The sequence below is a fragment of the Miniopterus natalensis genome, chromosome 5, assembly GCF_054644295.1.
Source record: "Miniopterus natalensis isolate mMinNat1 chromosome 5, mMinNat1.hap1, whole genome shotgun sequence".
Taxonomy (NCBI): domain Eukaryota; kingdom Metazoa; phylum Chordata; class Mammalia; order Chiroptera; family Miniopteridae; genus Miniopterus; species Miniopterus natalensis.
In genome coordinates this window covers 51,076,942-51,104,564 of record NC_142085.1, presented here as the reverse complement: position 1 = coordinate 51,104,564, position 27,623 = coordinate 51,076,942, and the positions used below count along the sequence as shown (strand labels likewise).

Below are 27,623 nucleotides of genomic sequence, written 5' to 3'. Positions count from 1 at the left end.
AAGAACTCCATTTAGAGCGTATCCCGCCTGGTGCCAGTGGGCCCTGGTAGGTCCTTGAGGCCAAAATAATTTCTACTTCTCTTCCTAGTTGGAGAAGAAAGAAGCAAAGTCAGAAAACCTTTAAGAGAGTAATGCTACCGTGCTGCCTCGGAGGCCTGCAAGCCGTGCAGTGGGTAACGGAGCCCCACGGGCGTCGCATCGCCCAGCTGCGAACCGTTACTGCCCCCAGAAGACCGAGCCGCAGGAGCTCTAAGCCTGAACGGCCGCGAAGCTCTCGCGAGAGCCTCCCAACAGCCGCGAGCCTTCGCGAGCCCTAGTTCCCATCCACTATCTCAGTGCTTCCACAGGCTGTCTCCTCCCAGCCGGCTTCCTCCCCTAAGGCGGGGCGGGGCGGGCCGGAACTTTTATCCATAGGAACCGCTTTACACGGTAGAGTGTTGCCGGCCGGCGTCAAAAAGAACAGGGTGCCATCCTCTTCCTTTTACCGTCGTTGCCGCGGAGCGGAGCCGAGCAGATCAGATCGAGGAGCGCGTTTACCGGGCGGGCTGGGTCTATGGTCGCTCCGCGAGCCGCTCCGCCGGCTGGTGCTTTTTTATCAGGGCAAGCTGTGTTCCATGGCAGGAAACTTTTGGCAGAGCTCCCATTAGTAAGTGACCTTCCGTCTTCTCGCCGGGGCTGACTCTCGGGGGCGGTGATGACGGGGCCTGCGACTCCCCTTGGTTTGGATCCCAGCCCCTGTCCGGAGCGCCGCGGAGTCTCCCGGGAGGCGGTCGCGGCCGGAAGCGGGACGCGTCTTTCTCTGGCGACTCCCCTCTCTTCGCCCTTTGGGTTTCGGGGAGAAAGGTCTGTGAGCGGGAAGGGTGGGGAAAGGGGGTTCAGTCTCCAAGGTAGGAAGGTTCGAGAGTTTAATTTAGGATTCTTGGATAAGCTAGGCACGGAAGGGGGTGGGGTGAGAGGGGATGGCATCGGCATGGGAGGTGTGGCACAGCTCAGAACTGTGACGCTGGCTCTTCTGGACTGTTGTGGTTTACTTTTTGCTTGGGCTCTCGTCAGTGGGTCGGTATCGTAGTCTTTTGTCATTGGCCGCCTGTGTTCAGTGGATTTAATATTATTCCGAGAAGAGGAGGGACTCAGTCTTGTTCCTTCTCACTAACCGCCTCCTGCCACTCCTTTATGTCTACGTAGAGTTTTGTGGGGTTTTTTAATGTTGAGAAGGTGTAGGGCAGGTGCTCTCAAAATTTATCCATTTCGTTAATCTGTGCCTTGTATTTTAAGTGTGTATTTATCAGTGACGTTGCCGGTTTCTTTAACCCTTTTCATGAATAAATTTTTGTTTCTGTCAGTGGCCGTGGAAGAACTAGAGTAATTTTAAAAAACATTTTTCCCTAAATATATTTGTTTAAGCAGTCAGGAAGGTGAGTGATGGGACTAATTGAACTTTGACTAAACTGTACAATTGAAAGATGAACACAACCTGATAAAGATTATATCTTAGTGTAAATAATTTTGAATGCCAAAAGAGCATTAGTAATTGTAATTTAAATTTTGATTCCGTTAAAAAGATGGGTTCCAGTGTTCATTCTTTTTTTTTTTTAGCCCTTTGCAGGAAAAAAGAAATGGGCATGGAAACTTATTTTCAGAAAAGTGTGTTTTCCTCTTACTGTAGAGTGATTGTGTGGAGATGAAATGCTATAGAAGCTTTACTCCTGATATTTTTATTTTACTCTGTTTCACTCACTGAAATATTTGCTTGGGCAAAATTAAAATACAGAAAATTTAGGTAGTGGAGAAGAGGTATTCTGAGAAACTAAATGACGGTCAGAGAATTGACAGGTAGCTAGCTAGCTGTTTGTCAGAATTTATAGACGTTTTTCAACTTTAAAAAAAAAGATCATGCTCCCCTTTTGATGAGCATTATGTCATAATGAGAATGCTTGTCAAAACAGGGCCAGGATATGTTTTATAAAAACAATTTTTTTTTTTCACTTTTAAAATATAGAACTATTATAACATTAAATGTTCTTTTTTGAAACTGTCCATGCCTCCCAATTCAAATAGTCCTGGTGGAAGGGGGACTCTTTGTCTTACTCTGATTCCTTGAGAATCATGGAGTTCCTGATCTGCAAAAGGTAACAAGTATGAAAGACAAGACAATTCTGAAAAAACACACAAAATAATTATGAAAGCCATTGTTTTTAGGTGATTTTGGTGAAAAGAAAATTGACATGAAATATACTGTATTTCATGGCTTTAAGATGCACATTTCAACATTTCAGCATGGCTTTTTTTTCTTCTTAGTAGCAAATAAAATAATGGTGAATCTTAAAATCAATGTCATCTTAAATTTGATGAAATGCAGTATTTATAAGTCTTCTTAGTTTATACTGCACACTATGTATTGTGAGGAAAAACTTTTAAATATTTGTGAAACTTATTTTTTAAAAAACAGAGTGACTGTAGAGATGAAATTAATGATAATTCTGGAGCAGAGAGACAGTATTTTCCAGAAAGTTGTATTAGAGTAACACATTCTTTGACCATGATGCAGTCACACTAGAAGGAAACTAAATACTGGCTGATAGACTGAATTAATGAACATTTAACGAAATTAAAAGTATAAAACCAGCCTGGTTGGTGTTGCTTAGCGGTTGAACATGGACCTGTGACCCAGGAGATTGAGGTTCAGGATTCCCTGTCAGGTCACATACCTGGGTTGCAGGCTAGATCCGGGCTAGATCCTCAGTAGGGGGTGTGCAGGAGGCAGCTAGTTAGTGATGCTCATCATAGATGTTTCTCTCTCTCTCCCTCTCCCTTCTCTCTCAAATCAATAGAGACATATTTTCTTTAAAAGGATAATAATTGTAATAGAATAGCCAGAAATTTTCTGAAGAATAGTAGCAAGGAGGTGTATTTTCCATACCAGATTTTAATTATTTAATTTTATGTTTTAAAATAGTATGGCATAGGGGGAAAAAATTAAAAATAGGAAGTTATGAAGATCCAAACACAATGATAAAATTATAGATTAGGAAATACTTTGGTGACATTTGGATAACCATTTGACAAACATTTAACTTGATCTCTATACCCTATACCAAAATAAATTCTGGATGAATCACAAATTGAAAGAAAAAACCTTAAGGGTATTAGAAAATATGAGAACTGTAAATATATATATTATCATTTTGTGTCAGGGAAGGCCTTACTTTGGCATAAAGTCAAAGTAAAATATGGCTAAATTTCATATATGATTCTGATTTCTTTATTACAAATAAATATTGAGAGATCGTGCTAAATGTGGGAAATGTTTGCAGCATATTTGACAGACAAGTGATTTATTACCCATAATCAAACTTTAGGTCAGAAGAATCTCTTTAAAAAGATGACTATCATTAGAAAAATGGTCATATTAGAATTATAATTTACAAAAGAGGAACTCTGACTAATAAAGACATGGAAAATGTTTAACCTCAGATGTACACTTAAAAAACACCCAAGTAATAAGATACGAATTTGTCTTTAAGTTGTAAAGTATTTAAAAGATTGGCAGTAACCCATAGGGTTAAATACTTTAAGACATATTCATGTACTGCTAATAGGAATGGAAATTGGTGTGACTTATGGAACGTAAACTGACAATTTATATCAGTTTCAAGCAAAACTGACCCAGCAATTCTGCTTCTAGGAAATTATCTCAAGTGTGTTATGTTAACTAAATATATAAGGATGAATTACAGAGATATTCATTAAAGTATTACTTGTAATGGGTGGGGAAAAAAATAACTTATGTGCATATCAGTAGGAATTAACTAAATAAATAATGGTTCAATCTATAATGCTGTGCAGCGATTTAAAGGAATGCTGAATAATAAATTCACTGACATAAAAAGACTTCCAATACATACCGAGTGACAAAAGCTGGTTGCAGAATAGTTTTTTTTTTGGGGGGGGGGTCATGTCAATTTCATATTTCTGATTTAAAATAGTAGACTAGGCAAGAGGAAGGAGGCTATCAGTGAATAAATTCCAAAGCAGCTTTTAACATATTTGGAATTGTGAGGTAGGGAAATGAAATACTGTAGGTAGTCGTGAACAACTGAGAAAAGATACACTTCATCAAATCCAAGGCACCGTCAATTGGTGCCAAATAATTTCACCATTATTTTATGTATCACTAGGGAAAAATAAATGTGGGGCCAATTAAAAGTCTAAGGTATCGCTGATTGTAAGTTGAGTCTTAATGTCAGAATCTTAGCATCAATAAAATACAGTAAAGCTAGTGACAGAGACTGAGAAGGAGAGAAAAGAAGAATTTTTTTCAGGTCATATTTACATTTATTAGTGAAATAATTCTCCGTGTTGGGAGTTTTAAGAAATGTGGAAGATACTGTTTTTCAGGGTTATGTGTACTTTGTTTTTCTCAGAATGTTAATAACTTGTTGAATCTTAGAATGTTTTCTATGACTTTGTTGATTTTCTATAGCATGTTTAACTTCTGTGCTTCTTCTAGTTTGCAATGGATTTTGGATAAACAAGATCTGTTGAAGGAACGCCAAAAGGACTTAAAGTTTCTCTCAGAAGAAGAATATTGGAAATTACAAATATTTTTTACAAATGGTAAACTTTTTTTAGTTGGTTGAAATGGTACAGTTAATTACCTTGGAATTAAAATATTTTTTATGTAGTAATTTGTGATGACCTGTTTTAGTCCCTACTTTACATTTTTATTTATACATGTAACCTTTTTACAACTCATACTCATTTATCTTTCTTTTTAAGTGATCTAAATAAAGTCGTTTTTGAATCTTAATATCGGAGACATTTAAGAGAGTTTCAAAGTATTCATTAATCTTTCTAAGTCTTTATCTTGCGTTATTAAACTCAATTTAAGATTGGCTAAAGCAGATTACTTTGAAGATAAATGATTCTTTGGATTGACATCCTATATTGGGCGTTCCTATCTTACAAGTTTGCTTTGGAGGGAAGGGGATTTAGAGGCAGAAGATTCTTGTTCTGCTCTATGATGGCTTTTTCACATGATCTTTCAAACTTTCAGTTTACTCTTCTGCACACCTACCTCTCTGTTGTTTTGAGGATTCATTATGGATTTTTAAATAAACTTTATAAATCAGTAGTTACAGTGAGTTTGATCGGTGTTTAATATTTTCTTTTTATATTCTAAAGATAATATGAAAGGCATTGAAATTCTTAGAGGGTAAAGAAGAAATACCTATCATTCAACCTCTTTAATACAAGAATAGTGTTTGTTGTGGGGCAGTTTTGATTCTTTGAGTTGTTTATACATACTTATGTATTTTTTAACAAATTTGTAAATTCTAGTATTAGCACTGTGATCCAAGTAGAGCTTTATAGCATGTGTAGGTTTTTCTCTGTGTTAAAAATGAATATAGTTATGATTTTACCACATGGATACCAGAAAATACATTTAAAACTTTTTCTTTTTAGTTATCCAAGCATTAGGTGAACATCTTAAATTAAGACAACAAGTTATTGCCACTGCTACAGTCTATTTCAAGAGATTCTATGCCAGGTAGGACTTTTATTTTGGGAATGTTAACGCTTATTTGAAAGTCTTATGTAATTTTGATGAACCTTAGTATAGATAAATCATGTGTTTGCCGTAGAATTATCTTGATTTTTTTCAAGTGTTTTTTCAACATTTAACTTCGTTGTACTATTTTTTAGGTATTCTCTGAAAAGTATAGATCCTGTATTAATGGCTCCTACATGTGTGTTTTTGGCATCCAAAGTAGAGGTATGAAATAATTTTCTGATTTTCATCAAGTATAGTCAATGTGTATTGGCTAATCTGCCCTAGTTTTCATATTAACTATGTAAAAATAATAACATATGGCGATTTATACAAAATATTGACATTTGTACAAAATCAAAGAAATATATTCTTCTTTATTTTATATATTCATTTAACAAACCCTTATATAGTACTTACTGTGTACCAAGTGCTGTTTTAAATCCTTTTACAACTATAACGGACGTAATTTTCATAGCAAAGAGATATATAGATACATAAATGAGGAAAGTGAGCCACAGAGAGGTTAAGAAATTTGCCTAAGATCACGGAGCTGGTAAGCAGCAAAGCCGGTATTTGAACCCTGGGAGTCTCACTTTTAATCCATGCACTTAACTGCTTTGCTGTGCAGTCTCTAAGACATTTATTGTTTGGCACTAAGTAGTATTCCCTGAGTGCCACAGCTTCTTACTATAACTGGACAGAATGCCTCCTTCTCCATTTGCTTCCTACTGTATTCCCTCCCTGCCTCCCGTTGATTGGCTTCCTACCAAGCTAGAGGGAAGGCAAGGATTGGGGGTGGCTCTAGCTATGTAAATTCTAATGAATAATTTCTGCAGTGGGGGTAGAGAAATTAGGTGAGGGAGAGAGAAGAGAGATGGGAATTTGCAGCTGAAACCAAATCTCTGCCCACCTTATTTATCTTTTCAATATTTTGAGAGAGCTCAGGTAAAATCCAGACAATAGTAGCATTGATAGCAGATATTGACTAGTTTACATAATAATCCATGCAATCTTTAGCATTATGAAACTTTTGTGTTATGTTTCTATTTTTAGTTTATGTCTTTAGAATTGTAGTTATATTCTTAGATATTGAATATAATTTTAACCAAGTAAGTTTACATTCCTTTTGATACTCATTTTAATTTTGTTTTAGCCATTATCTAAGAGTATTGATAACATCTTTCCTACCTTTACCTAAAATAATGAGTTGATTCTTAGAAATTATATTAAGACAAGTTTTCTAGAGGTTTAAGGTTTTCTAATTGTAAGTAGTTTAAGGAGGCAGAACCAGCTTTGTTGTTGTTAAGTTCTTTAATGGAAAACAAAATGTTTATAAAAGGTCTGTAGTATGGGGTGGTTTATCCAAGTATTACCATGTAATTTTATGTATTCGAAGCACAACCAGTGTGGGAGCTTAGACAAAATTTTTATAAACTTCTCTTATAGGTTAACTTGGGGATTTTAATTTGTCTTGTTTCTTTATATTTTTTGTTATATGATTTTCTAAGTAGAACCCTGTTTTATAATTTATTTAAGAATTTTGAATAAAAATTATTCCTAGAAAAAATATATCTTCATATTTGGTTTTAGCATTATTATTATTTTTTAATCTCTAACTGTGACCAAATCTTTTTGTGTTTTGTCCAGTTGTGTGGGAATTGTATGGAGATGGTACTTAAGATGTCTCAGGTGTTTACTTTTTAGTCTTAGTTATTATAGTTTGAGATTTAAATGTGAATATAGATATATACACACACATGCATGCCCTTGCACCGCCCCCCCTTCCCCAAGGTTAAGGATGTAGGTTGAAGGTATTTGAATAGACTGGATTTAGTTCAGTTTCTTTGTAGGATAAGGAACCAATTCTTAATTTTTATGTTTTAAAGTGAAGTTAAAGCTTTAGTAATCTTATTAGGTTAATCAAATTAAATGAGGCAGTATATATAAGGTGGAACACCTTATAAATTTTAGTTATTTTTACAATGGTGGCATATTAAGTTGAAAGAGAAAATGGGAACTGACATTGGAAATCTTATACTATATTGTTCTTCTGTTTCTGTTCCATAAAGAATTATTGTTTGTGTGGTCTTTTGAGTTCTTTTTGTGACATTAAAGTTTATCTTCTTCACAGATTCAACTGTTTTATTATTAAATGGCATAAAATACCTGTTAGTCCAGGACCAATTGAATAGGAAGCATACTTAATATTCTTCCAATTAAGTGTAGAATCTAAAATATCTCCTTGGAAACTAATTTGAGTGCAGAAAACTATCGTGTCCTTGTAAAGCTTGGTTTCTAATCTGGTACCTTTCAGATTAAAATTATTAAATTAAAATTATTTAAACACTTGTCTTAAATTGTAGCAATTTTAAGGAAAGGTAATACATTTAGAGATTTAAGTACATCAAACCTCAAGTAGGTAGAAGATGAACAGACTAAATAAACATGGGGGGAACACAGGAAATACCCTGTTTTGAATAGATATCAGATACCCTTAGGTTCACTGGGTTTCTATGTACCTCATCTTATCCACTTTTCTTTCTGTAGGAATTTGGAGTTGTCTCAAATACAAGACTGATTTCTGCTGCTACTTCTGTATGTAAGTGCAAAAAGTATATCCTGCTTTAAAGATGTAATTCTAAGGAAAGCTCCATAGGACATAGATGTTTTTCAGCTTATAAGACCTCTAATGGATTAGTCGGGTTTATTAAATCTCCTGAGGTCAACTTTATGCTAGTGTATTTGACTAAAAATAAATTTAAGCCCGGCTGGAGTGGCTCAGTTGGTTGAGCATTGTCCCATGCTCTGAAAGGTTGCAGGTTCAATTCCCTATCAGAGCACGTACCTGGGTTGTGGGTTTGATCCCCAGTAGGGGAGCGTGTATGGAAGGCAACCAATCGATGTTTCTCTCTCTGTCTCTCCATCTCTATCTCCCTTTCCCTTCCCCTCTCTCTAAAGACAATAAAATCATTTAAAAAATAGCAAACAACAACAAAAACCCTGCAAACTAGTGAATGCTGTCACTACAGGGTGCTGTGAGAAATAAAAGCTAATAAGTTTAAGAAGTATTCTAGGTGAGCACTAGTAAAGGCGTAAAGTGATTTTTTGGCAGCCAGCCAGGAGAAGCAGCAAGCTAGATTTGAATGATAGAGTCAGCAGGACTTTGAAAAGAAAGGACTGAGGAAAGTCAAAAACAATTTTTGAGGTTTCATGCCTGGGCATGGAGGAGATGAAGGTGGTACCAGGAGAGGAGAAGAAGTGGGTTCTGAAAAGAATTTAATCTTAGACATTCTAGTTGTAAATGTATCAGTAGAATATCCTCTTAGAAATGTGAAGCCAGTAATAGAAATTTGGGACTTCATAAATTTTAAGAAAGAGAGCTACATAGTGTTTTGTGCTGTATAAAAGATGTGTTCCAAAGAATAAAACCAGACGTTTGAGTTTGTGACCTTCGAGAGAGAACACGATGTCAGAGCACATACCTGGGTTGTATGAAACAACCTCAGTGAATGGGGTAAGGTGAGGGGTAAGGTGCTGACCTAAGTAACTTTGGAAATGAGTATAGTCTGTGAGACTAAAAGCAAAAAGAAGTGTACATAAGCACTGTAACTTATACAGTGGTACAAGTTAACAGTTCTGATACTGCTACAAATGTATGGTGAAATTGAACAATTCCACTAAATGGATGTGGTAAATAGATGGCAGATGTAAAGAGCCAGGCTTCTCTCTGCTGGAATAGGAGTTTACAGATAAGTGAGGAGAGAAGACCAGAATGATCAATGTGATAATCAGTTAGGGTATGAACTCATATTTGCCTTAACATAGATACACATAAGTATGTATAGATACATGGATTTTTCTGTGGTGAATGAGTGTTTGTGTTTGAGTGAGTGTGTAGGCACACTTTGTCAGTTAAGAGGGTCTATAAGCACTGACATCCTAGAAGCAGTGGGCTCACCTAGTGCCCCGATCTTTGTATTTAATACCATTCTCCAATAAAAGGAACTAGATAGAGCTCCTTGGAGAGATGGCTGATTCTATGACTGGGGCAGGAAAAATACAAGATGGAGCATCTTATAATACCAGTAAGTAAGGAAGTACTCAAAACCAATACCAGAAGCCTACCTGTACAAATGGAAGGGATCACAGAACAGATTCTCTAGAACCTGTCAATAGTCACTTGATTGAATGAAATGATGTATCATGACTTGAATACAATTATGTCAAATAGTACTTAAATGTATGTACTCATTTCATTTTGAGGAAAAGGAGGATTGATAATAGTTTTCTCATTTTACTTAGTGACTAAGAAGAATAGCAGCTATGTGTGTATGTGTTTATGTGTGGTATGAAAAAAGTCCTAGAGACCTTTGCACATTTATTCCTGCTTTTATTAAAATTTATCTTTTGTTAAAGAAATACCTATTTATTTATTTATTTTAAATATTTTTATTGATTTTAGAGAGAAGGGAAGGGAGAGGGATAGAGAGAGAGAAACATTGATGAGCGAGAAACATCGATCAGCTGCCTCCTGCTTGCCCCTTACTGGGGGATCAAGCCCAAAACCCGGGCTTGTGCCCTGACTGGGAATCGAACTGGTGACCTCTTGGTTCATGGGTCGATGCTCAACCACTGAGCACCCCACCTGGGCACAAATACCTATTTTTATAAAAGGTTTAGAAAGTACAGATTAGTAAAAATCCTTAAATCTCATATAAACACTGTTAACATATTTGGGTTGCGTTATCCTTCCAATTTATATATATTTACAAATATACTTATGAACAGGTTCCTTCTAAGCTAAATTACCAAGTGAAAGTTTTTGCTTAAGAATATTGGTTTGGTTATAGCATTGTTATTTTCTTTTATCTTTAACTATGACCAGATCTTTCTGTGTTTTGTCCAGTGTGTGGGAAGTGTATAAAAATGGCACTTAAGAAGATACCATTCTAGAGCTGGAAAGATATTAGAGATGATAAGAGCCATTGATTTTTTTTCTTTTCTCTAATCCCTTTATTTTTTTAAGCTGCAGAACCCTTAATATATTAAACATATTATTGAGCCTCTGTAATTGTAGTATAGATGAGGACCTAGGGCTTCCTGCCACTCATTCTCCTCACCTAAAAACAAAAAAAAATATGGGTCCCTAAGCATCTCCAAGCTCCCTACTAAAAACGATTTAGCCCTACCTCTAATATTCTACACAGTATTAAAGAAATTTGGGGTTAATTCACTTTCCCAGTTTAAGCTGTTTTTTTGTTTTTTCCAGTAAAAACTAGATTTTCATATGCCTTTCCAAAGGAATTTCCTTATAGGATGAACCATGTAAGTATATTGTATAAAGCAGAACTATTTGTCAAAGTTGCATATAAACTAGCTCCATTTTTATATTAAAATAAACTGAATAGGGCAGTTTCAAATACTACAATATAGCCTTTAATTCTAAATTAAAGCTAAATTGCTTCTATTATTTTAAAAATTACTTCATAGCAGTGGTTATAAATCTTGGGTGCCCATTAAATCACTTTGGGAACCTAATACTGATGTCAGGGCCATTCCAGACCAACTAAATGAGAATTTTCAGGCTTGAGGCCTGGGGTCTGGTATTTCTTAAAAACTCTCAGGTGATACTAGTGTGCACTTGGAGCTACTATAATGGAATAGTGTGAAAATCATATTTGAAATTTTACAGTGTGTTAGAAGATAAATCTCTATTGACATTTTAATAGGCATGTTCTTGTCTATCTTGCAAGGGATTTCTTCATTCTATTTAACTTGTATTTTTTGTTTTCATTTCAGTATTCTTTCCTTTTACTGATTTATAATATAATAAGAATATAATATAATAAAAATAACATTTAAGATAATTACATTTTTGCATATTGGAAAATCTTAAGTTTATACAGGATATTTTAAATAAAAATAAGTAATAAGGATGCTTATATGAGACTAGCTTTTTTGGGAGATTAAAATGCTTTATAATCATAATTGCATGCATTATGTAGTAAAAATCGACCTTTTTATTGCATATGTTAATTCCAATATAAGTTACTGTTTTCTTGATTCAAAAGAACTTTAGTAAAAATTTGTGATAAATTACTATGCCTATAAATTGTTGTTAGACTAAATTCATCTAATTTTGGTTTCATGTTGACATTTATAATCTTCTTTAAACAGATATTAGAATGTGAATTCTATCTTTTAGAACTAATGGTAAGTATATTTTTTCCCTATGATTAACAGAGTAAAACTTATTTAGTGAAGTTAGAAATTATTTAAAGAAATGATTTGTAGGGAGGTGCATTTTAAAACCATCTACGTGATACATGATGGTGAAATTGCAGTATCTAGTAGCATCATCACCTGTATCCTCTTGGAAGCCTGTAAAATAATTTGTATATCCTACTTAGGATGGGAATATTTTTCTGTTCTATAGTAACTATAATAAAAGGATCACAAGCAAACCAGTAAGGACATTAAACCACTGTCAGTTATTTGCACAATTTGTGTATGTGTGTGGTGTTATTTAAAGATAGATTATGTCTTTGGCAGAATTCTGCTCCTCCAGTTGGGAATTACGGATTTATAGGCTAATAAGAGGTTTCAGTGTGTTGCAGATGTGACACTTTGAGTCTCTAAGGGAATGGATGCTGACTGACTGCCAACCGATTTACCAAGGTATATTCCAGAGAGAGCACTGCCTTCACTATTATAGTAGAGTTTAGGGCTGCCATACTGCTTTCTTAAGAAAATAAGAGGGAAGCAAGCATGAGTTAGAGAAATACATTTGAAATACATAATTACAAATCAATTGGGTAATAATAAGGTTTTTGTGTTGTAATAAATCTGTTTTTATACATACACATTTTTTAAACTGTTTCTAGGATTGTTGCTTGATAGTGTATCATCCTTATAGACCTTTGCTCCAGTATGTGCAGGACATGGGCCAAGAAGACATGTTGCTTCCCCTTGCATGGTAATTAGAACAGAAGTTATTCATAGTGTAACATGTTATTAGCTAGGAAGATTGACAACTAAATATTAAGTTTAGTATTTTTAAAGTAAAGTAGTGCCCCAAGATATTTTATGTTGAAGAAAATATCTACTTACTGAATTTCAGTAATTATATTGGTACAAATGATAAAGATCTAAATGATCTATTTGATGAATATTTCCATTAAAATTTGATTATTATGAAAAACAGACTTTACATAAAAAGCCAATTTATCTTTAAAATGATCAGAATATGTTTTGATGGTATTCAAATCACCATCAAATCATATTAATTCATTGTATGAATTCTGGTTTCCTATCTGATTTTCTAATTTTTGAAAAATTAGAAAAAATCTGTTTAAAATGTATTGTGACGTTTTAAAGTTTAAAATATATTTAGCTATAATTTTATTCATTAAAATATGATTATGTATTGAATCATTCATGTATCCATCTTTCCCCCTTGATGTTTTCACCTTTATATCTGTGCTTCAGTAATATAATCGAGAAATAATGTGTACAAGATGGGAAATACAGCCCTCTCTGGAGGGAAATGTGCCATCGTAGGACGTAGTTCTGCTCCCAGTAATGATGTGACTTGCATTCCTGTAGGAGGATAGTGAATGATACCTACAGGACGGATCTTTGCCTACTGTATCCTCCTTTCATGATAGCTTTAGGTATGTAAGTGTGCTTTACCTTTGTTAGCTAACTTGTGCATCTGTTTAGGCCATCCTAAAAGAAATTTTACCCTATTGTACTTTATGTTTTTATGTTTCATGAAGTAATAGACTAATCCTTGCATGTGAGCTTTCAATAGTACGAACTGCAACTATCACAAATCGGGATTATTGTACCCCTATCTCCCTTGTTTTGTTTTGTTTGTTTGTTTGTTTTAATCATTCCAGTGTTTGGTTAGGGGAGAACGTTCAGAATAAAGTCCTGAGAGGTTGCGAAAAAGAGCCTCTCTGGTCCTTAATGCCGTTTTGGAGGGAGAAGTTAGCTAGTATTCTATTATCTGTGAAAGTCAGTACTGTAATGGGTTAGAACACAGTCTTTGGAGTCAGATGATCCTAGGTTTAAACTTTGCTTCCCTTATAATTGTGGGGAAATTATCTAACTTTTCTGAGTTTGTTTCCTAAATTGTAAAATGTGGGAGATACAATTCCAGAGTTGTTGCAAGAATTAAATGAGATACCTTTAGAGCACCAGATAGTGTTTGCGAGATATTAGGTACTTACTTCTTTTTGTTCCCATTCTTTTTACTATTGATATCCATGATTCTATCCTCTTGATTCCCCACCCCACCCCCCATTCTTTACCAGTGAGACACTGTTTTCTCTTTTTTCAATTATTCCTTAAATGTTAATATTTCTTATCTTTCTTACATCAGGGGTGGCACATAGGTTATACTTATATTTTTGTAGTACTGGAGGCTCCCTGAAAGCACTGTATTTGGAAGGATTCTAAAGTGTCATCCTGGTTCAGTGGGAAGGAATGGAAGGATCTGCATGGATAGGAAGGAGGGAATAGCAGGCTACATCTTTGCCATTTTTCCTGTCTTTGTTCTTCCTGGTAGTCTCACTGAGGTCTGTGGCTTCTATTTCTTAGGTTCTGAAACATTTAAATTTCTTTATTTAACCAAGATCTTACTCCTGACCGGTTCTTGATATCCTTCTGCCTTATAGATAGCTTCACTTTGCATCTCACTGGCACCTCAAGCTCATGAACAAGACTGAACTCCCTACTTTGCCCCCAGATATGCTCCTTTGAATGCCTTTGCTAGCTTGGTGGATAGCACTAGTTAGTTACTTTAGTGGGAAAAGCAGCAGTTAGACTCTTTCATCTCCCTCAGTACCTCCATCTAATTGGTAACCAATACCTATTGTTGAATACGGTAAAACCTCGATATAACAGACTAATTCTGTTGAGGGGAGTGTCTGTTAGAGCTGAAAGTCCATTATATAATAAAGTAGGTTTTCCAAATACGTTTGTTTAAAGATTGACAAATTAGTTTACCTGTTTTTACTTATGTAGACGTTTGTGTAATTAAAATTATGTATGAAAAGTTTAATTTCACAGAAAAGTTTTCTATATGTATTATTGTAATTTTAAATTTATACTAAATAGGTTTAGTAAATGCATGTATTCACCAGTCACAAGTAAACAAATGCCCATAGCTGGGATTTGGCTTAGTGCACATCTGAATGTCGCATTAAAACTGTTGCAGAAAGTCACCACGTGACAACAGAACCAGTGACCGTGTGCAATGCGGTTTGATCACATGCTAATCATTCACCAAACATTGTTTACTAGGGGTGACTCTTGGATTTAAATATGTAGACTATAGTTGTAGATATGTAATATTTATGTCGGCAAAATTACTACAGCGCTTTTCCCAACATATAGCCCATTTGCTAAAATTTGTTAAAAATAACAGTGAATTAATAACAAAAAATAACCTGTTGATTTAATTATAAGCAAATCTTGGTTAAAAGCATTTTCAAATTAATGGGGTGTTAATTTTCATATATGACATATGGACCAGAAATTTTGTCCATTAAATCTGAAGTTCATTAAATCAAGGATTTACTGTATTGGTAACCAATACCTTTCTTTATTAAACTCATAGCCATCATCTCATTTCTGTTCAGGTTCTCACAGTAGTCTACTTCCTGACCAGTTGGCCTCCAGCATCCCTGTTCCCAGTGCGCGAATCTATCCTCCACACTAGAGCTAGGCTAATGGTTTTCAACCAGGGATAATTTTGTTCCTTGGGATGTTTCGCATGGTTTTGGTTTTCACTGCTGCAGTGGGGTGCCACTGGTATCTAGTGGATAGAAGCCAGGATGCTGCTAAGTACCTTATAATGCACAAGCAGTGTCAAAGAATTGTCCAACCCACAATGTCAACAATGCCAAGGTAGAGAAACTCTGATGCAGGATTTGTGCCTCAAAACTTTTAAGTGCTTCTCCCAATTTTTGGATAAAATCTACAGCTTCTTTTTACCATTTATATGCATGTCATCCTCTGCTCCCACTCTCTCCTTTTTTTAAGACTTGGCTCAGATTTCACCTTTTTAGCAACACTGTCCCCCCACTAAAACTCCCTACATCATCTCATGCTGGGTTTAATGTACTCTACCTATACCCTTATCCTAGTGTTTTCCACTGTGTTTTAATTATGTGTTATTATAATTTCAGTCTTTTAGCCTCTCAATCCCTTCTAGATATAAGTCCTACTTTATAGCTCCATTTGACTTGAGGGAACCACTGTATCAGTTTACATTTGAGTCACTGTTTGCCTAGAATGTCATCCTTAGCAAAGTCATATGTGTAACCACATCAGGGAATATAACTCTTAACAAGCTGGGATGGGATCAGAGTAGCCAGCTGCTTAGTAGGAATATATTGGGCAAAATTATGATGTAGCTTGTCTGAGCATTTTTACTATCGTTGTTAGTTGTATATAATGAACATAATTATATACAGTGCTTTATGTATTTTTCTAAGCTCTATTTTATTACAACACTCAATTCTGTACTAATGCGCCCAGTTTTCACCTAATGTGATATACTAATAACTTTAAAAAGCAGCCCTGGATGGGTGGCTCAGTTAGTTGGAGCATCCTCCTATACGAGGTTTGATTTCTGGTCAGGGCACATACCTAGGTTGCAGGTCCAATCCCCAGTTGGGGCTGGTATGGGAGGCAACCTACCGATGTCTCTCTCACACATCGATATCTCTCTCCCCCTCCCTCCTTCCCTCTCTTTCTTCCTCTCTCTAAAACCAATAAGCATATCTTAGCGTGAGGATTAAAAACAGTCAACAAGCACTATTTTTAGTTGAAATATCAAAACATAGTCAATACAGTTGAAATTTATCAGTGTATTGCTTGGCTGGGGTTATTTATTTATTTATTTATGTGTTTGTTTATTTTTATCCTCACCTGAGGACATGTTTATTGATTTTTGAGGGTGGGGGAGGAAGGAAACATCGATGTGAAAGAGAAATATCCATCAGACCACGGATTGAACCCACAACCTAGGTATGCACCCTCACCAGGAACCAAACCCCCCACCTTTTGGTGTGCAGGACGACACTCCAACCACCCGAGCCACCTGGCCAGGGAATTTTATTTCTGTTTTTGTTTTTTTCATCACACTGACATCTGGTTATATTACACACTACTTTGCATCACTGTTCAGGGATTATTTCCCTGCTCTAATTTCCTCATTGAATTTTTCCCCTCTCCAACATGCCCTGACTCTCAAGGCAGCTGCACCATGCCTAGCATCCTCAGGTGAGGATGTCAAGAACCTTAATGTAGTCTAGTAATGTTTTCTGTCTGCATCAGATTAAATTGATGGAATGGTCAGTGGTAACTATTATATGACCCTATGCAATTTTTAAAAAGAGTATTGGGAAATATACATGAAAAATTTAAGTGAAAATTTTATCTTTAGTTCTGAGTCCACACATTACATATTTGTAGTTAAACATGGGCCTTTGTCTCTTATTTTCTTTCCAGCTTGCCTACATGTAGCCTGTGTTGTACAGCAGAAAGATGCCAGACAGTGGTTTGCTGAGCTTTCTGTGGATATGGAGAAGGTATTCTTTAAATTCCCTTAGTGGAATATAGACTTGAACATTTAAAAGTTAATGTCATATTTACTTATCATGAGCCTAAAATCTTACAATGTCTACCAGGAAAACTTCTATCTTTTCTGCTGAGATGTTGATAGCATTAAAATTAATCCAATGTGTTAGGTCTACTCAGATGAGGAAGAAAGGTCTAATTTGGAAACTGGATATGACAGATTTGTAGCTGCCAGTTTTTTAGCACCTTACCTCATTTACAGTAGTTAACAGAATCAAAATGTCTTTTGTGCACTACCACCCAATAAATTGGAGCAATTGGCACACTGTATAGTGGTAAACTTCATGACTGAGACCTCTGTTCCCAGTACCTCACTGTTTTGTTTTGGTTTAGACATCAGCAGATAGAAGGAAACCAGCTGCAGAGAGATGGACAGGGCATACATGTTAGCAGATGGGGGGCTGGAAGGAGCAGCCTGAGTAGCAGTGTGGCAGAGATAACTACTTTCACATCTGTCAGGACTGTCTAGCCTGAATTCTTAAGGACAGAGACTCTTGACTGTTTCCTAAGGGGTGCCTAGTAAGTGGTGCGTATTCTTTATGTACTCATTGCTGCCTGATATTACCACTGAGAGCATTTCAAATATTTTCTTCTAGATTTTGGAAATAATCAGGGTTATTTTAAAACTATATGAACAGTGGAAGAATTTTGATGAGAGAAAAGAGATGGCAACTATTCTTAGTAAGATGCCAAAACCCAAACCTCCTCCAAACAGGTACTTTGTAAACTTTAATTATAGATTCCATTTAATTACATATTTCATACTCATTATTGCATTTTTCATAGATTACATTGTTTTTTCCCTTAAAATTTCTTATTTCTGACTTGATAGATTGAGAATGTCTCATTTAAAAATTTTAATTGGATCATCTGTTTAGTAAATTTTCCTAATGCAATGGCAGGTCTATTACAGGTATCCCTCAACATATGGCTATATACTATACATAAATTTAAACAGGACAGAATTAGGCCAGTTTATCGGAAATTCAGAGATAAAGAATTCTGTAGTATTCCCACGTCAGTTTGATTCTGTGCCATCTTCTACCCCCCCCCCCCCACTACTGGCTATTAGCCTGTTTTATAAATTAGATTATTGATCTGATATTGTAAAGATAAAGAATTTTGGCTTCTGAGTCACCCAAATGGCACCCAGTAACATAATTTTGCTAAATATGAATCACTTGTGCTAAGGGGGTTTTTGATGTTATTTTTAAAAGGGTCTGTTCATTTAGTTTAGTGGTTCTTAGCTTTCACTGTACATCATATCGTTTGGGGTAAGGAAAAAAGGTCAGAAGGGAAGTAAAGAAATATTGCCCATTTTAATTAACTTTTACTTAAGTTATAAAACACTGAGATAGATTTGTAGATGTGATAAATTACTGTCACTGTTGGGAAAAAATACTTATACAAGGAGCTGTTTTAAGGCAGTCATTCAAACAGCTACCTTTGAATGCATTTTTTGCAGAAATTCCCTGAGTGATTCTCCAGTAGTGGCAGGGCCTGAAGCTGCAAGATGATGATGGACGAGATAAGGCAATAATCCTATTGCCACAGATACTGGTATTTTCAGTTTTAGTTGTTTTTATTTTGAATATTCAGTATTTTCCAGGAAATTACCATATTTCTGATTTATAAAGGTTTGCTGTGTTTACATATGATTTTAGTATGCCTTTGGGCAGTATTTTTTTTTGGAAGATACTACTTGATTTTCATAGTTGGTTAGTAGGAATAAGGTTTTATACATAAGATTTAATTTCATAGGAAATTTGTTCAGAGGCTCTAATCTATATGTTGAGTGATACCTGTAATGACAGTAAAATCCCCTACCCTAATTTAAATGTTTTGAGTGTATATGGACACTAACTTCCAGAATGCTTGTTATGTGTGAAAACACTAAGTTACGTAAGAATAAAAATATAAATCCAAATGTTAGTCTTCTGGATTTTAATTTTTCCACATCTGTGTCTTACAGTTGGGAATGTCTTTGTTTTGTAAGTTTGTATCACAGAATAACTAACTTTAAAAATTAGTAGGCTTATCAAGGTGTTGAAAATGAATCTTTTAATTGGTACAAAATCTCTTCTTTCCCCACTTGAACAGTGAAGGAGAGCAGGGTCCAAATGGAAGTCAGAATTCTAGCTACAGCCAATCTTAAAACATTCCGAAGAATTCCGTAGTGGACCAGTTGGAAATAAACCATTGGACAGATTTCAGTAATGTCTTCAATGGAACACAAATGAACATGAATAGCTTGTTTCTGTCAAGCATATTGGGAAGTAATTTTATTTTTGCAAAATAAGTTTTTCCTTACCTAATTTGATTCTAGTAACATAATTGATTAAAGGCTCTTGATTATAAAAGTTTGGAAAGGTTCTAAGGGAACCTACAGACAGACATTTCAAAATTAATAGCTTTTGTTTAGTTTAATTTTTCTTAATTTGGATAATAGTAATTGTAGTTTTCTGTTAAGCCAGGAAACATGAAGCTTAATTTGTTTAAAATTCTCTTTGGTCATTGAAGGACCAAAAAAGGACATAAAAAGTGAAATATATGAGTGTTTTCCCCCTCCTTAAGTTAAAATTTAAAACTGTATTTAAGGAATCAAATCTTACAAAATCCTGGAAGATTTTGGTAATGATGTTGATAATTTCAGGGAAATTAACCAAGTACCTATTGATTTTAAAGTGTATTTTATTCAGTAGTTTTAGTGTCTTGCCATTGAAGATACTAGCCCAGCCTAGCAGAAAAGTGCAATATGTATAGCATACTTTGACATTTTTAAAGTTATATTAATTCTGTAACCATTTTGAAATGCTGGGCAAACTTTTTAAAAAACCTACATGAAATTACTTGCATTTGATTCACAGTTAAATCAGGCATTTAGAAAGCTAATTGCATAAAACATAATATGGTTGAAATTTGGTAACATTTTAATGTTAATTTTTACTCTACTGTGAAAAGTTTTTTATATGACATACACACTCTAGTTTATTTTTGTGTCTTAGTGTGGATTTACAAATTTATTACAGGTATCCTGAGCCAGGAACACAATCAGGTTGCAGGCCAGTTTGATACTGGCTCTTCTTAATTCTCACACGAGCGTAGGACTTAATACTAAATGTTATGTCAGTGGGACTGTGCTGTCTGTGGAACTTAATAAGTTAATCATTTTCTTCAGACTTGAAGGAGAGTGATAAATAAAATTTGGAGTCATAGGATATTGATGTACAATTTAAGGATTAAAAGTTTTTTATAAATCAAATGTGAACAATGAATTATGAAATTAAATGTTGATTTCCTAGTATAAAATTGCAAGAATAAAAGTACGTTCTCCAGCGATATTGGCCAGTGTCTTGAATATTTATCTTTTTAAATCTGCATTATGATGTTTTCTGAGAGTCCTTTTTCCTTTAGACAGATATTAAAGGCTTCTGTAGTTTGTCAAGTGTGTAATTTCCAAAGGTTTAAAAGCAGAGTTCTGCTTCCTTGTGGGGAGTAGCAGAGAATCTGGAAAGGAGAGATTGTGTTTATTCAGTACCAATGACAAATACAGGTCTTCTAGGCTCATGGGCAGGATAAGAAATAAGAAGAAAAGCTTTTCTCAGGTCTGAAGGAATTAAGATTTAGCTTGGGTTGGAAGAGCAGTGTGATTATATATCATAATCATTGGCTTAACCAGGTGGGTCCAAAGAGTCACGGATGGAAGAAAGCACAAATTTGTTTTACTACCAGTACACTAATGCACTAACCAGTGTAAGACATTCCAAAGGAATATACTCATGCTAGTGGTTAAGCTTTTATATATATTTTTTATTTTTCCCCCCCACTACTGGCTGTTAAATTACAGAAAAAAAATGTATATTTTTAAGTGTCCACTTCAATGAATTTTGATAATGTATGTACCAACACATCAAGATACAAGGTATTTCTATCAACCTAGAAATTTTCCTCCTTGCCTTTCCAGTAATTTCCTTCCTTCAACAGAAGCAACCACTGTTCAGATTTTGATTCCTATCACTACCATGCTGGTCACAACACTGCCATAAGTCTTTGGTTGCTGTTAACGTATTTTCATTGTTTATTATTTTACCTACTTACAAGGATACCAGATTCTTGGTGTTTTAAGGTCAAGTCTATTTATTAATCTGGTCTAACTCATAGCCTCTGATGAATAGAAGGCATACTAACACAAATACTCGTGTGTTATGACTAGGAAATACAAGTAGCAACTTGGTCTTTTATACTATTGAACTTGACTAAACTATTTAAAAATTAATTCCTGGAATCCCTTATATTTCCATGGCAAATCACTTCAGTAGCCTTTGCATGTAGGCAGGGGGAAGTGGTATCCTCTCTCTTTTTTTGTAGGGAGAGAGAGAGCAAAACATTGATTTGTTGTTCCACTTATTTATGCATTCATTGGTTGATTCTTGTATGTGCCATGGCTGGGGATCGAACCCACAACCTTGGCATATCGGATGACGCACTAACCAGCCGAGTTACCTGGCTGGGTAACAATTTGCAGTTGAGAAAAAGATTCAACAAATAATTGACTTCTACAAAATCCCCTTCCCATTAGCCAGTGGTGCCAGAGCTAGATTTTTATTCTTTCGCTCATTCCGCTGTGCTAGGCTGCATATACACAAGGAAAGAACCAGCTCGTATTCCAAAATTCAGTTTCCTGGTTTCTTCTCTGGATGTTCGTAGCTTGCCCATTCCTTCCATCCTCCAGCATAGTGTTGAGCACTGAAAACGTACATCAAACAATGCCGTGAACATTTTCTCCTGCTTTGTAACACGAGGTTGAAAGAAACTTAAAGAACTTGAGAGATTTAGCGATGCAGTAACTATTCACCATACTGTTTAGACTTCAAGCCTATTTAAAAGATGTGTTACTTTTGAGTACTATAAAAAGATAGAGGCTCTTACTCTCGCTACACTGCCATTACAGTATACGAAATTCAATAGACCAATAAAAGTGTAACGCATATGAAACATTACAGTATTCATTTTGAATCCATTTTTATCCTTCGCATCTATGTATACCTGTTAAAGCCCAGAGACAGTGCTTTGCTGAGAGCCTTCTTGCTTCTCACTCCAGCTGAACAAGAAAACACTAGACTGTCAGATTTGGATGGCTTTACTTCGTTGTACTTCTCTTTGAAGTCTTCTGGGTTCATCTGTAGAGCTTCACCTACCTCACCCACTGAAAGAAAATGTTAAGAATCTCAATTAAATTTTACCTACAGTAAGTTGGCTGAATATATATTTTTTGTAATGAATCGGTTTAAGGTACATGTCACTTACATGGTATATTGACAGATCTGGGGATTTTTCCATGCTCACGAACTTCCCATGTCTCTCTAACATCAATTAACATAATTTTTTTGGAATTCAAGAGGTTTTTCAGTTCCTCATAAGTAACAGCTTTAAGAACAGCAGTACAAAAATTGTGACAGTTTCCTTTTACTGAGTTCAAACCTGGAAAGAATAAAATAATACAGGCACCTTCAAAGTGGTATTACCATTAATAGCTGCAGAGAGAAAGCTGAAGGAATTTTCCCCCTGGTTCCAGTCAGCTAACTATACTTGATCTTTTGACTTTACTAAACTGTATTCCATGATATATTTTGCGCACAGCCTGGCTGAGCAGGAGGATGCCACCCTATCTTCTTTCCCTGCCTGCTTATTGGCTGGCCTTATGCCAGCTCCATATTCTGCTCCCTCCAAGCCCCTTCATTGGGGTGGGGGTGGGGGACTTGTAAATACACATAAAGCATTTGGCAACTGAATTGTGCAAATAATATGTAAGTTTATCTCTGTTAAATAATTGGTAACATGGTAATGGGTAAATAACTCATAAAACAAATGCACAGGTCCATACTGATATAAGGATATAATAAGTGGGGAGAAGGGATTGTTTCAATTGATAAATATAGAAGGAATGATGGAAACAAAGCCCTCATTAGATAAACACCCAGTAATAATTGTTGCAGCAAGAACCACTGATAGATGCTAGAGTTAGAGCATAAAGGTATGAAAAATGGGATAGTATCTCCCCAGGAGATACTAATTACAAAGTGATACCTGAAAGGTACCACTAACCAATTATTCAAATGTCACTAATAATAAGACATGTTGGCAACATATACCCCAGTGCGATGCAATGAGAAGAGCACAACACTTCCTTAGGATTCTTGCTAAAAATGCATTCCCTGAATCAAGAGTATCTCAAAGCAATCTATAGAATAGCCAGCCAGCACTCTTACATGTCACAGTCGTGGAACACAAGGACTCTGGAGCTGTCACAGGTTGAAGCAGACAAGGGAGCCATAACTACTTAATACAATATTGGATCTGGGACTATAAAAGGCATCAGTGAGAAAACTGGTAGAATTTAAGTGAGGTGTGTGGATTAGTTAACAGTATTATATCAATATTAATTTCCTGATTTCAATAATTGTACCAGATGTTTACCTTAGGGGAAGTTGGGTAAGAATAAAGCTCCACTTTTGTGACTTACCTATAGGTCCAAAATTACACTTTAAAAAGTGAAAAAAAACCACATTTTAATTAAAAGCAAAAAAAAAAGATTAATGTTCATATTTCACAACAAAATGACCACTATAAGAAAGGTAAATAATGCTTCCCAGGGGATCTGATGACCTTGAACTGTAGAACCAGATTGACGCACACCAGACCATCACTTGACCAGTTTCAAGATCCTTATCAGAATGAACTGCTGGCCTGCAGGTAGAGAACTTTTCAACCCCCTTCCCTTGATTTTTTTTTAAATCCTCACCTGAGGATATTTTTTCCATTGCTTTTCAGAGGTAGTGGAAGGGGGGGGGAGAGAGAGAAACATGGATGTGAGAGAAACACATCCATTGGCTGAAGTGGATGGGGAAACCTCTATTTTAATTTTTTTAATTTACTGTTGTAATAACATATATATATATATATATATATATATATATACACACACACACCATACAATTTACCATTTTGACTATTCAGTGTGCAGGTCAGTGGCATAGTTGCTGTTAGTGATAGCAGTAGAGTGAGAGACACCCATTGGCTGCGTCCCGCATGCACCCGACCCTGCCAGAACCGAGCCTGCAACCGAGGCAGTTCCCCGGCCAGAATCCAGCCCAGGACCCTGCGGTCCGCAGGCCCCCGCTCTAGCCGCTGAGCCGAACCCGCCAGGGCCGCCTCACTTCTTTGTTCTGCTTTGCTCCTCCCTCCTTATAAAAACACCTGCCTGCACTGAGATGTTGAGATCTGCTTTGTGACCAGAGTCCCCCATCTCAGGTGACCGGCACTTGAATAAAACCTCTCCTTTCGCACCAGCAAAAAAAAAAAAAAAAAGGGGGGGGGGGAGCATGTAAACCAAAGAGAAGGGACGGGAGGCTTGCTCTGAGTTCTAGACCGAACTACCTTTGCTCTCTGTCTTCTCTTACCCCATCTGTAAAACTCAAGACAGTACTTTTTAAAATAGCTCTAACGAGGTGGATCCCAAGTGGACCTCGCAAGTCCGGGCTCCTCACTGCGACTCTGCCGGGCAGGAGCTGGCCGCCTGGCTCGCTTCCCCGGGTCGCGAGTTGACCTTTCTTGCTCAGTCGAGCACAATATCTTTATATTTGCCTTCCCACGCGAGCTCCCAGGAGCAATGTTTACTCCGCTCCCTGCGTCCCCCAGAGCAGCCCCAGCCCCCAGTAACCCACAGGTGCCGAGAACGCGCCTGACAACTGAAAGTCTAAAGAAGCGAGAGCTCCCACCCCTGCCCTTCCCTGCCCTTCCCTGGGGCCCGAGGGTAGGCGCTCTTCCCTCCCCACCGACCCCGCAGCTCACCCCACAGCGCAGCCTCCGCGGGCCCGAAGACCGCGCGGCGCGCACTCGGGAGCAGCAACCTCTGCAGCTGCATCTTCGGCTCGCGCCGGCCGACTGCTGACCACTTCCTCCTGCTCCTCCTGCTCCTCCGCCCCCGCCGCCGCCCGCCGCCCGCCGCCCGCCGCCCGCGAACCGCGTCGGCTCTTGAGCGCCCTCCAGCCGGGCGCCGGCCGAACTTGGTACTGCCCCAGACATAATCGCTGACCAACACGTGCCCCGCTTTACCATTTAAAATCCCCGTCTTTGGAAAGAATCCAAGGGGTGGCGTGCTTTTATTTATTTTAACATAGGGTCTTCTTTTTCTTATTATTTATTTTAGAGAGAAGAAGGGGGGAGAGAGAGAGAAACATGGATCGGTTGCCTCCCGTGGGGAACTGAATCCCCCAATCTGGTCGTGTGCCCTGACGGGTAAATGAACCCAAAAATCAACCCCCACATTTCGGGTATACCGGACAACGCTCTGATGACTGAATCACCCCCGCCACGGCGTCTTGCTTTTTTGTTTTTAATTTTAATTTTTTAATTATTTTTAAGGAGCGACAAAGTTTAAAAGTAGAAAGTAAGAAATATACTAAAGATAATATTTAAAGATTTAAAGTAAATACATTTCTCCAATTTGCTTTATAACAGGATTCTAATACGTTGGATTCAAGCAAACTAAACGGGTGTTTTTTTCAGAATTGCTCTTAACTCCAATAGTTCAAACGATGTATTAAGATAATCTCATGCTACCCAATAGTGTGGCTCAGTGGTTGAGGTTGACCATGAACCAGGAGGTCACGTTCAGCTCCGTGGTCAGGGCACATGGCCAGGATTCGGGCTCAGTCCCGAGTAGGAGGCGTGCAGGAGGCCGCCGATGGATGATTCTCTCTCACCATTGCCGTCTCTCTCTCTCCCTCTCCCTTCCTCTCTCTGAAATCAATAAAAACATTTTTCTTAAAAAGATAATCTCATGCTATAATCTTTCCCCCACAACTTGATATTTGATTATATTTGACAATAATTTTGTCAGGGTTAGGTGCAACTATTTTTAAAAATAAGTTAGTTTCCCAAATTTAAAGGAAAATATTACAGGCATTAGCGATCAAGCCAGAAAGAAATGGGCTGGGATAGGAGGAAGAATGGGAGGAATAAGGTCTTCCCCGCACAGTGACAGCCGGAAGATTCGTCCAAGTGTGTGTAGATGTTAAACTCAATGCTGGCCTTTCACGGAAGTTAAACATGGGACCACTTGGATAATCCAGGATAATTTCCCATCTCAAGATTTTTTTTTTTTAGAGGAAAGGGGTAGGTGGGGTAGGGTGGGAAAAGATTAACCAAGAAATTTATATGCATATATGCATAACCAATGGACACAGACAATAGTGTGGTGAGGGCCTGGCGGGTGGGTGAGGGGTGACGGGGGTCAATGGGGAAAAATTGGGAGACATCTGTAATACTTTCAACAACAAAGATAAATTTTTTAAAAGATTATTAATTTAATCATGTCTGCAATGCAAAGTCATATCTGCAGGTTTCAGGAATTAGAACACCTTTGGGGGGAGCATTATTCATCCTACGGCATAAAGTTTCTTATCGCCTTTTAAAAAAATTGATTCTCAACTCTGGTTTCCAAGCATAATGAAAGATATGTTTAACTGTAAATTCATTCACAGTGAGAAATTTAAAATTTACTTTCTAAATGACATTATTAAAATATGTGTCCAAGGAATAATTTCATTAAGCATGTACTTTTAAATTGTTCAGTTTTCAATAATTTAATAATTAATAAAAACACTTCAGATTTTTATACCAATAACAACACTTACAATTATGTTTTTCCAAATCATTTGGAGCTTAATCATAGTCTCTGTGTAATTTATTTTGTGGATTAACTTTGAACCAAGATGTCATTATATACTGCAGATTCATGTACTCTCCATTGCATCCCTAAGCTGTCTTGAATATGCATTATAAACAACAGGTTGTATGGACACAGACTTGGCAACAATGTACATGGCCTCCATGAATCACATTTAATGATTTATGCTTTGGCAAGAGCACATGTTACTAAACAATTTCCCCCCAATGTTCATGACTAATTATTTGAGAAATATATTTCTGTAAGACTTTTTTTTTTTTTCTGAAAAGGTGAATATGTCCTCTGGTACCTAGCACAGTGCCAAACTTGTATTATTTGAGTCCTTAGAGCAAAAAGATCTTGTCAAAAGAGGTTGCTCCTCAGACAAGTGCCCAAGTTCTTCCTTCAGAGAGAGTCAGCAAGGCTTAAAGTGGGATGAAAGGGAAAGAAATCACTTAACTTTCTGGAAGAGGACTACTAATGCTAAATTGATATGAATCGTTAATTTTCAAACAACTCTTTGTTTCTTCTTCTCCCCCTCCCCTCCTCCCCTCCCCCTCCTCCCTTCCCCCTCCTTGCCTCCCCCCTCGCGGTCCTCCTACCTCCTCTCCCCCTCCTTTCCCTCTCCTCCCCCTCCTTCCCCCGTCCCACCTCCCTCCCCCTCCCCTCCCCCTCCCTTCCACCCAT

General features: G+C 36.8%; 2 protein-coding genes across 4 annotated transcripts; one reads left to right on the top strand and one right to left on the bottom strand.

Annotated features, from left to right (window-relative positions):
* The first annotated feature begins 459 nt into the window (after window positions 1-459).
* Window positions 460-20,545, top strand: CCNC (cyclin C). 2 transcript variants are annotated; one of them, XM_016220221.2, is made up of 12 exons: window positions 460-646; window positions 4,511-4,617; window positions 5,467-5,551; window positions 5,707-5,776; window positions 8,102-8,153; window positions 10,824-10,879; window positions 11,732-11,767; window positions 12,439-12,530; window positions 13,160-13,227; window positions 17,078-17,157; window positions 17,803-17,921; window positions 18,672-19,299. In XM_016220221.2, exons 1-12 carry the CDS (start codon window positions 615-617, stop codon window positions 18,721-18,723), a joined length of 849 nt encoding a protein of 282 aa, XP_016075707.1. In that variant the 5' UTR covers window positions 460-614; the 3' UTR covers window positions 18,724-19,299. The 2 variants fall into 2 exon arrangements, with proteins under 2 accessions (XP_016075707.1, XP_016075706.1); XM_016220220.2 differs by lacking the exon at window positions 18,672-19,299 and adding an exon at window positions 19,307-20,545 and having other exon boundaries at window positions 551-646.
* Window positions 20,176-25,164, bottom strand: LOC107542773 (thiosulfate sulfurtransferase like domain containing 3). 2 transcript variants are annotated; one of them, XM_016220223.2, is made up of 4 exons: window positions 25,058-25,164; window positions 22,514-22,687; window positions 22,253-22,412; window positions 20,176-20,713 (listed from the first exon to the last, which is right to left on the bottom strand). In XM_016220223.2, exons 1-4 carry the CDS (start codon window positions 25,128-25,130, stop codon window positions 20,671-20,673), a joined length of 450 nt encoding a protein of 149 aa, XP_016075709.2. In that variant the 5' UTR covers window positions 25,131-25,164; the 3' UTR covers window positions 20,176-20,670. The 2 variants fall into 2 exon arrangements, with proteins under 2 accessions (XP_016075709.2, XP_016075708.2); XM_016220222.2 differs by lacking the exon at window positions 20,176-20,713 and adding an exon at window positions 20,996-21,952.
* Window positions 25,165-27,623: the final 2,459 nt, after the last annotated feature.

Coding starts and splice junctions, on each gene's coding strand:
- LOC107542773 (XM_016220222.2), bottom strand. CDS start 25,130: ATGCAGCTGCAGAGGTTGCTGCTCCCGAGTGCGCGCCGCGCGGTCTTC. Junction 22,413..22,513: donor CAGATCTGTCAATATACCAT/GTAAGTGACATG, acceptor ATTTTCTTTCAG/TGGGTGAGGTAGGTGAAGCT. Junction 21,953..22,252: donor CTGTCTCTGGGCTTTAACAG/GTATACATAGAT, acceptor GTACGTTTTCAG/TGCTCAACACTATGCTGGAG.
- CCNC (XM_016220220.2), top strand. CDS start 615: ATGGCAGGAAACTTTTGGCAGAGCTCCCATTA. Junction 10,880..11,731: donor TTCCTTATAGGATGAACCAT/GTAAGTATATTG, acceptor TTCTTTAAACAG/ATATTAGAATGTGAATTCTA. Junction 13,228..17,077: donor TCCTTTCATGATAGCTTTAG/GTATGTAAGTGT, acceptor TTTTCTTTCCAG/CTTGCCTACATGTAGCCTGT.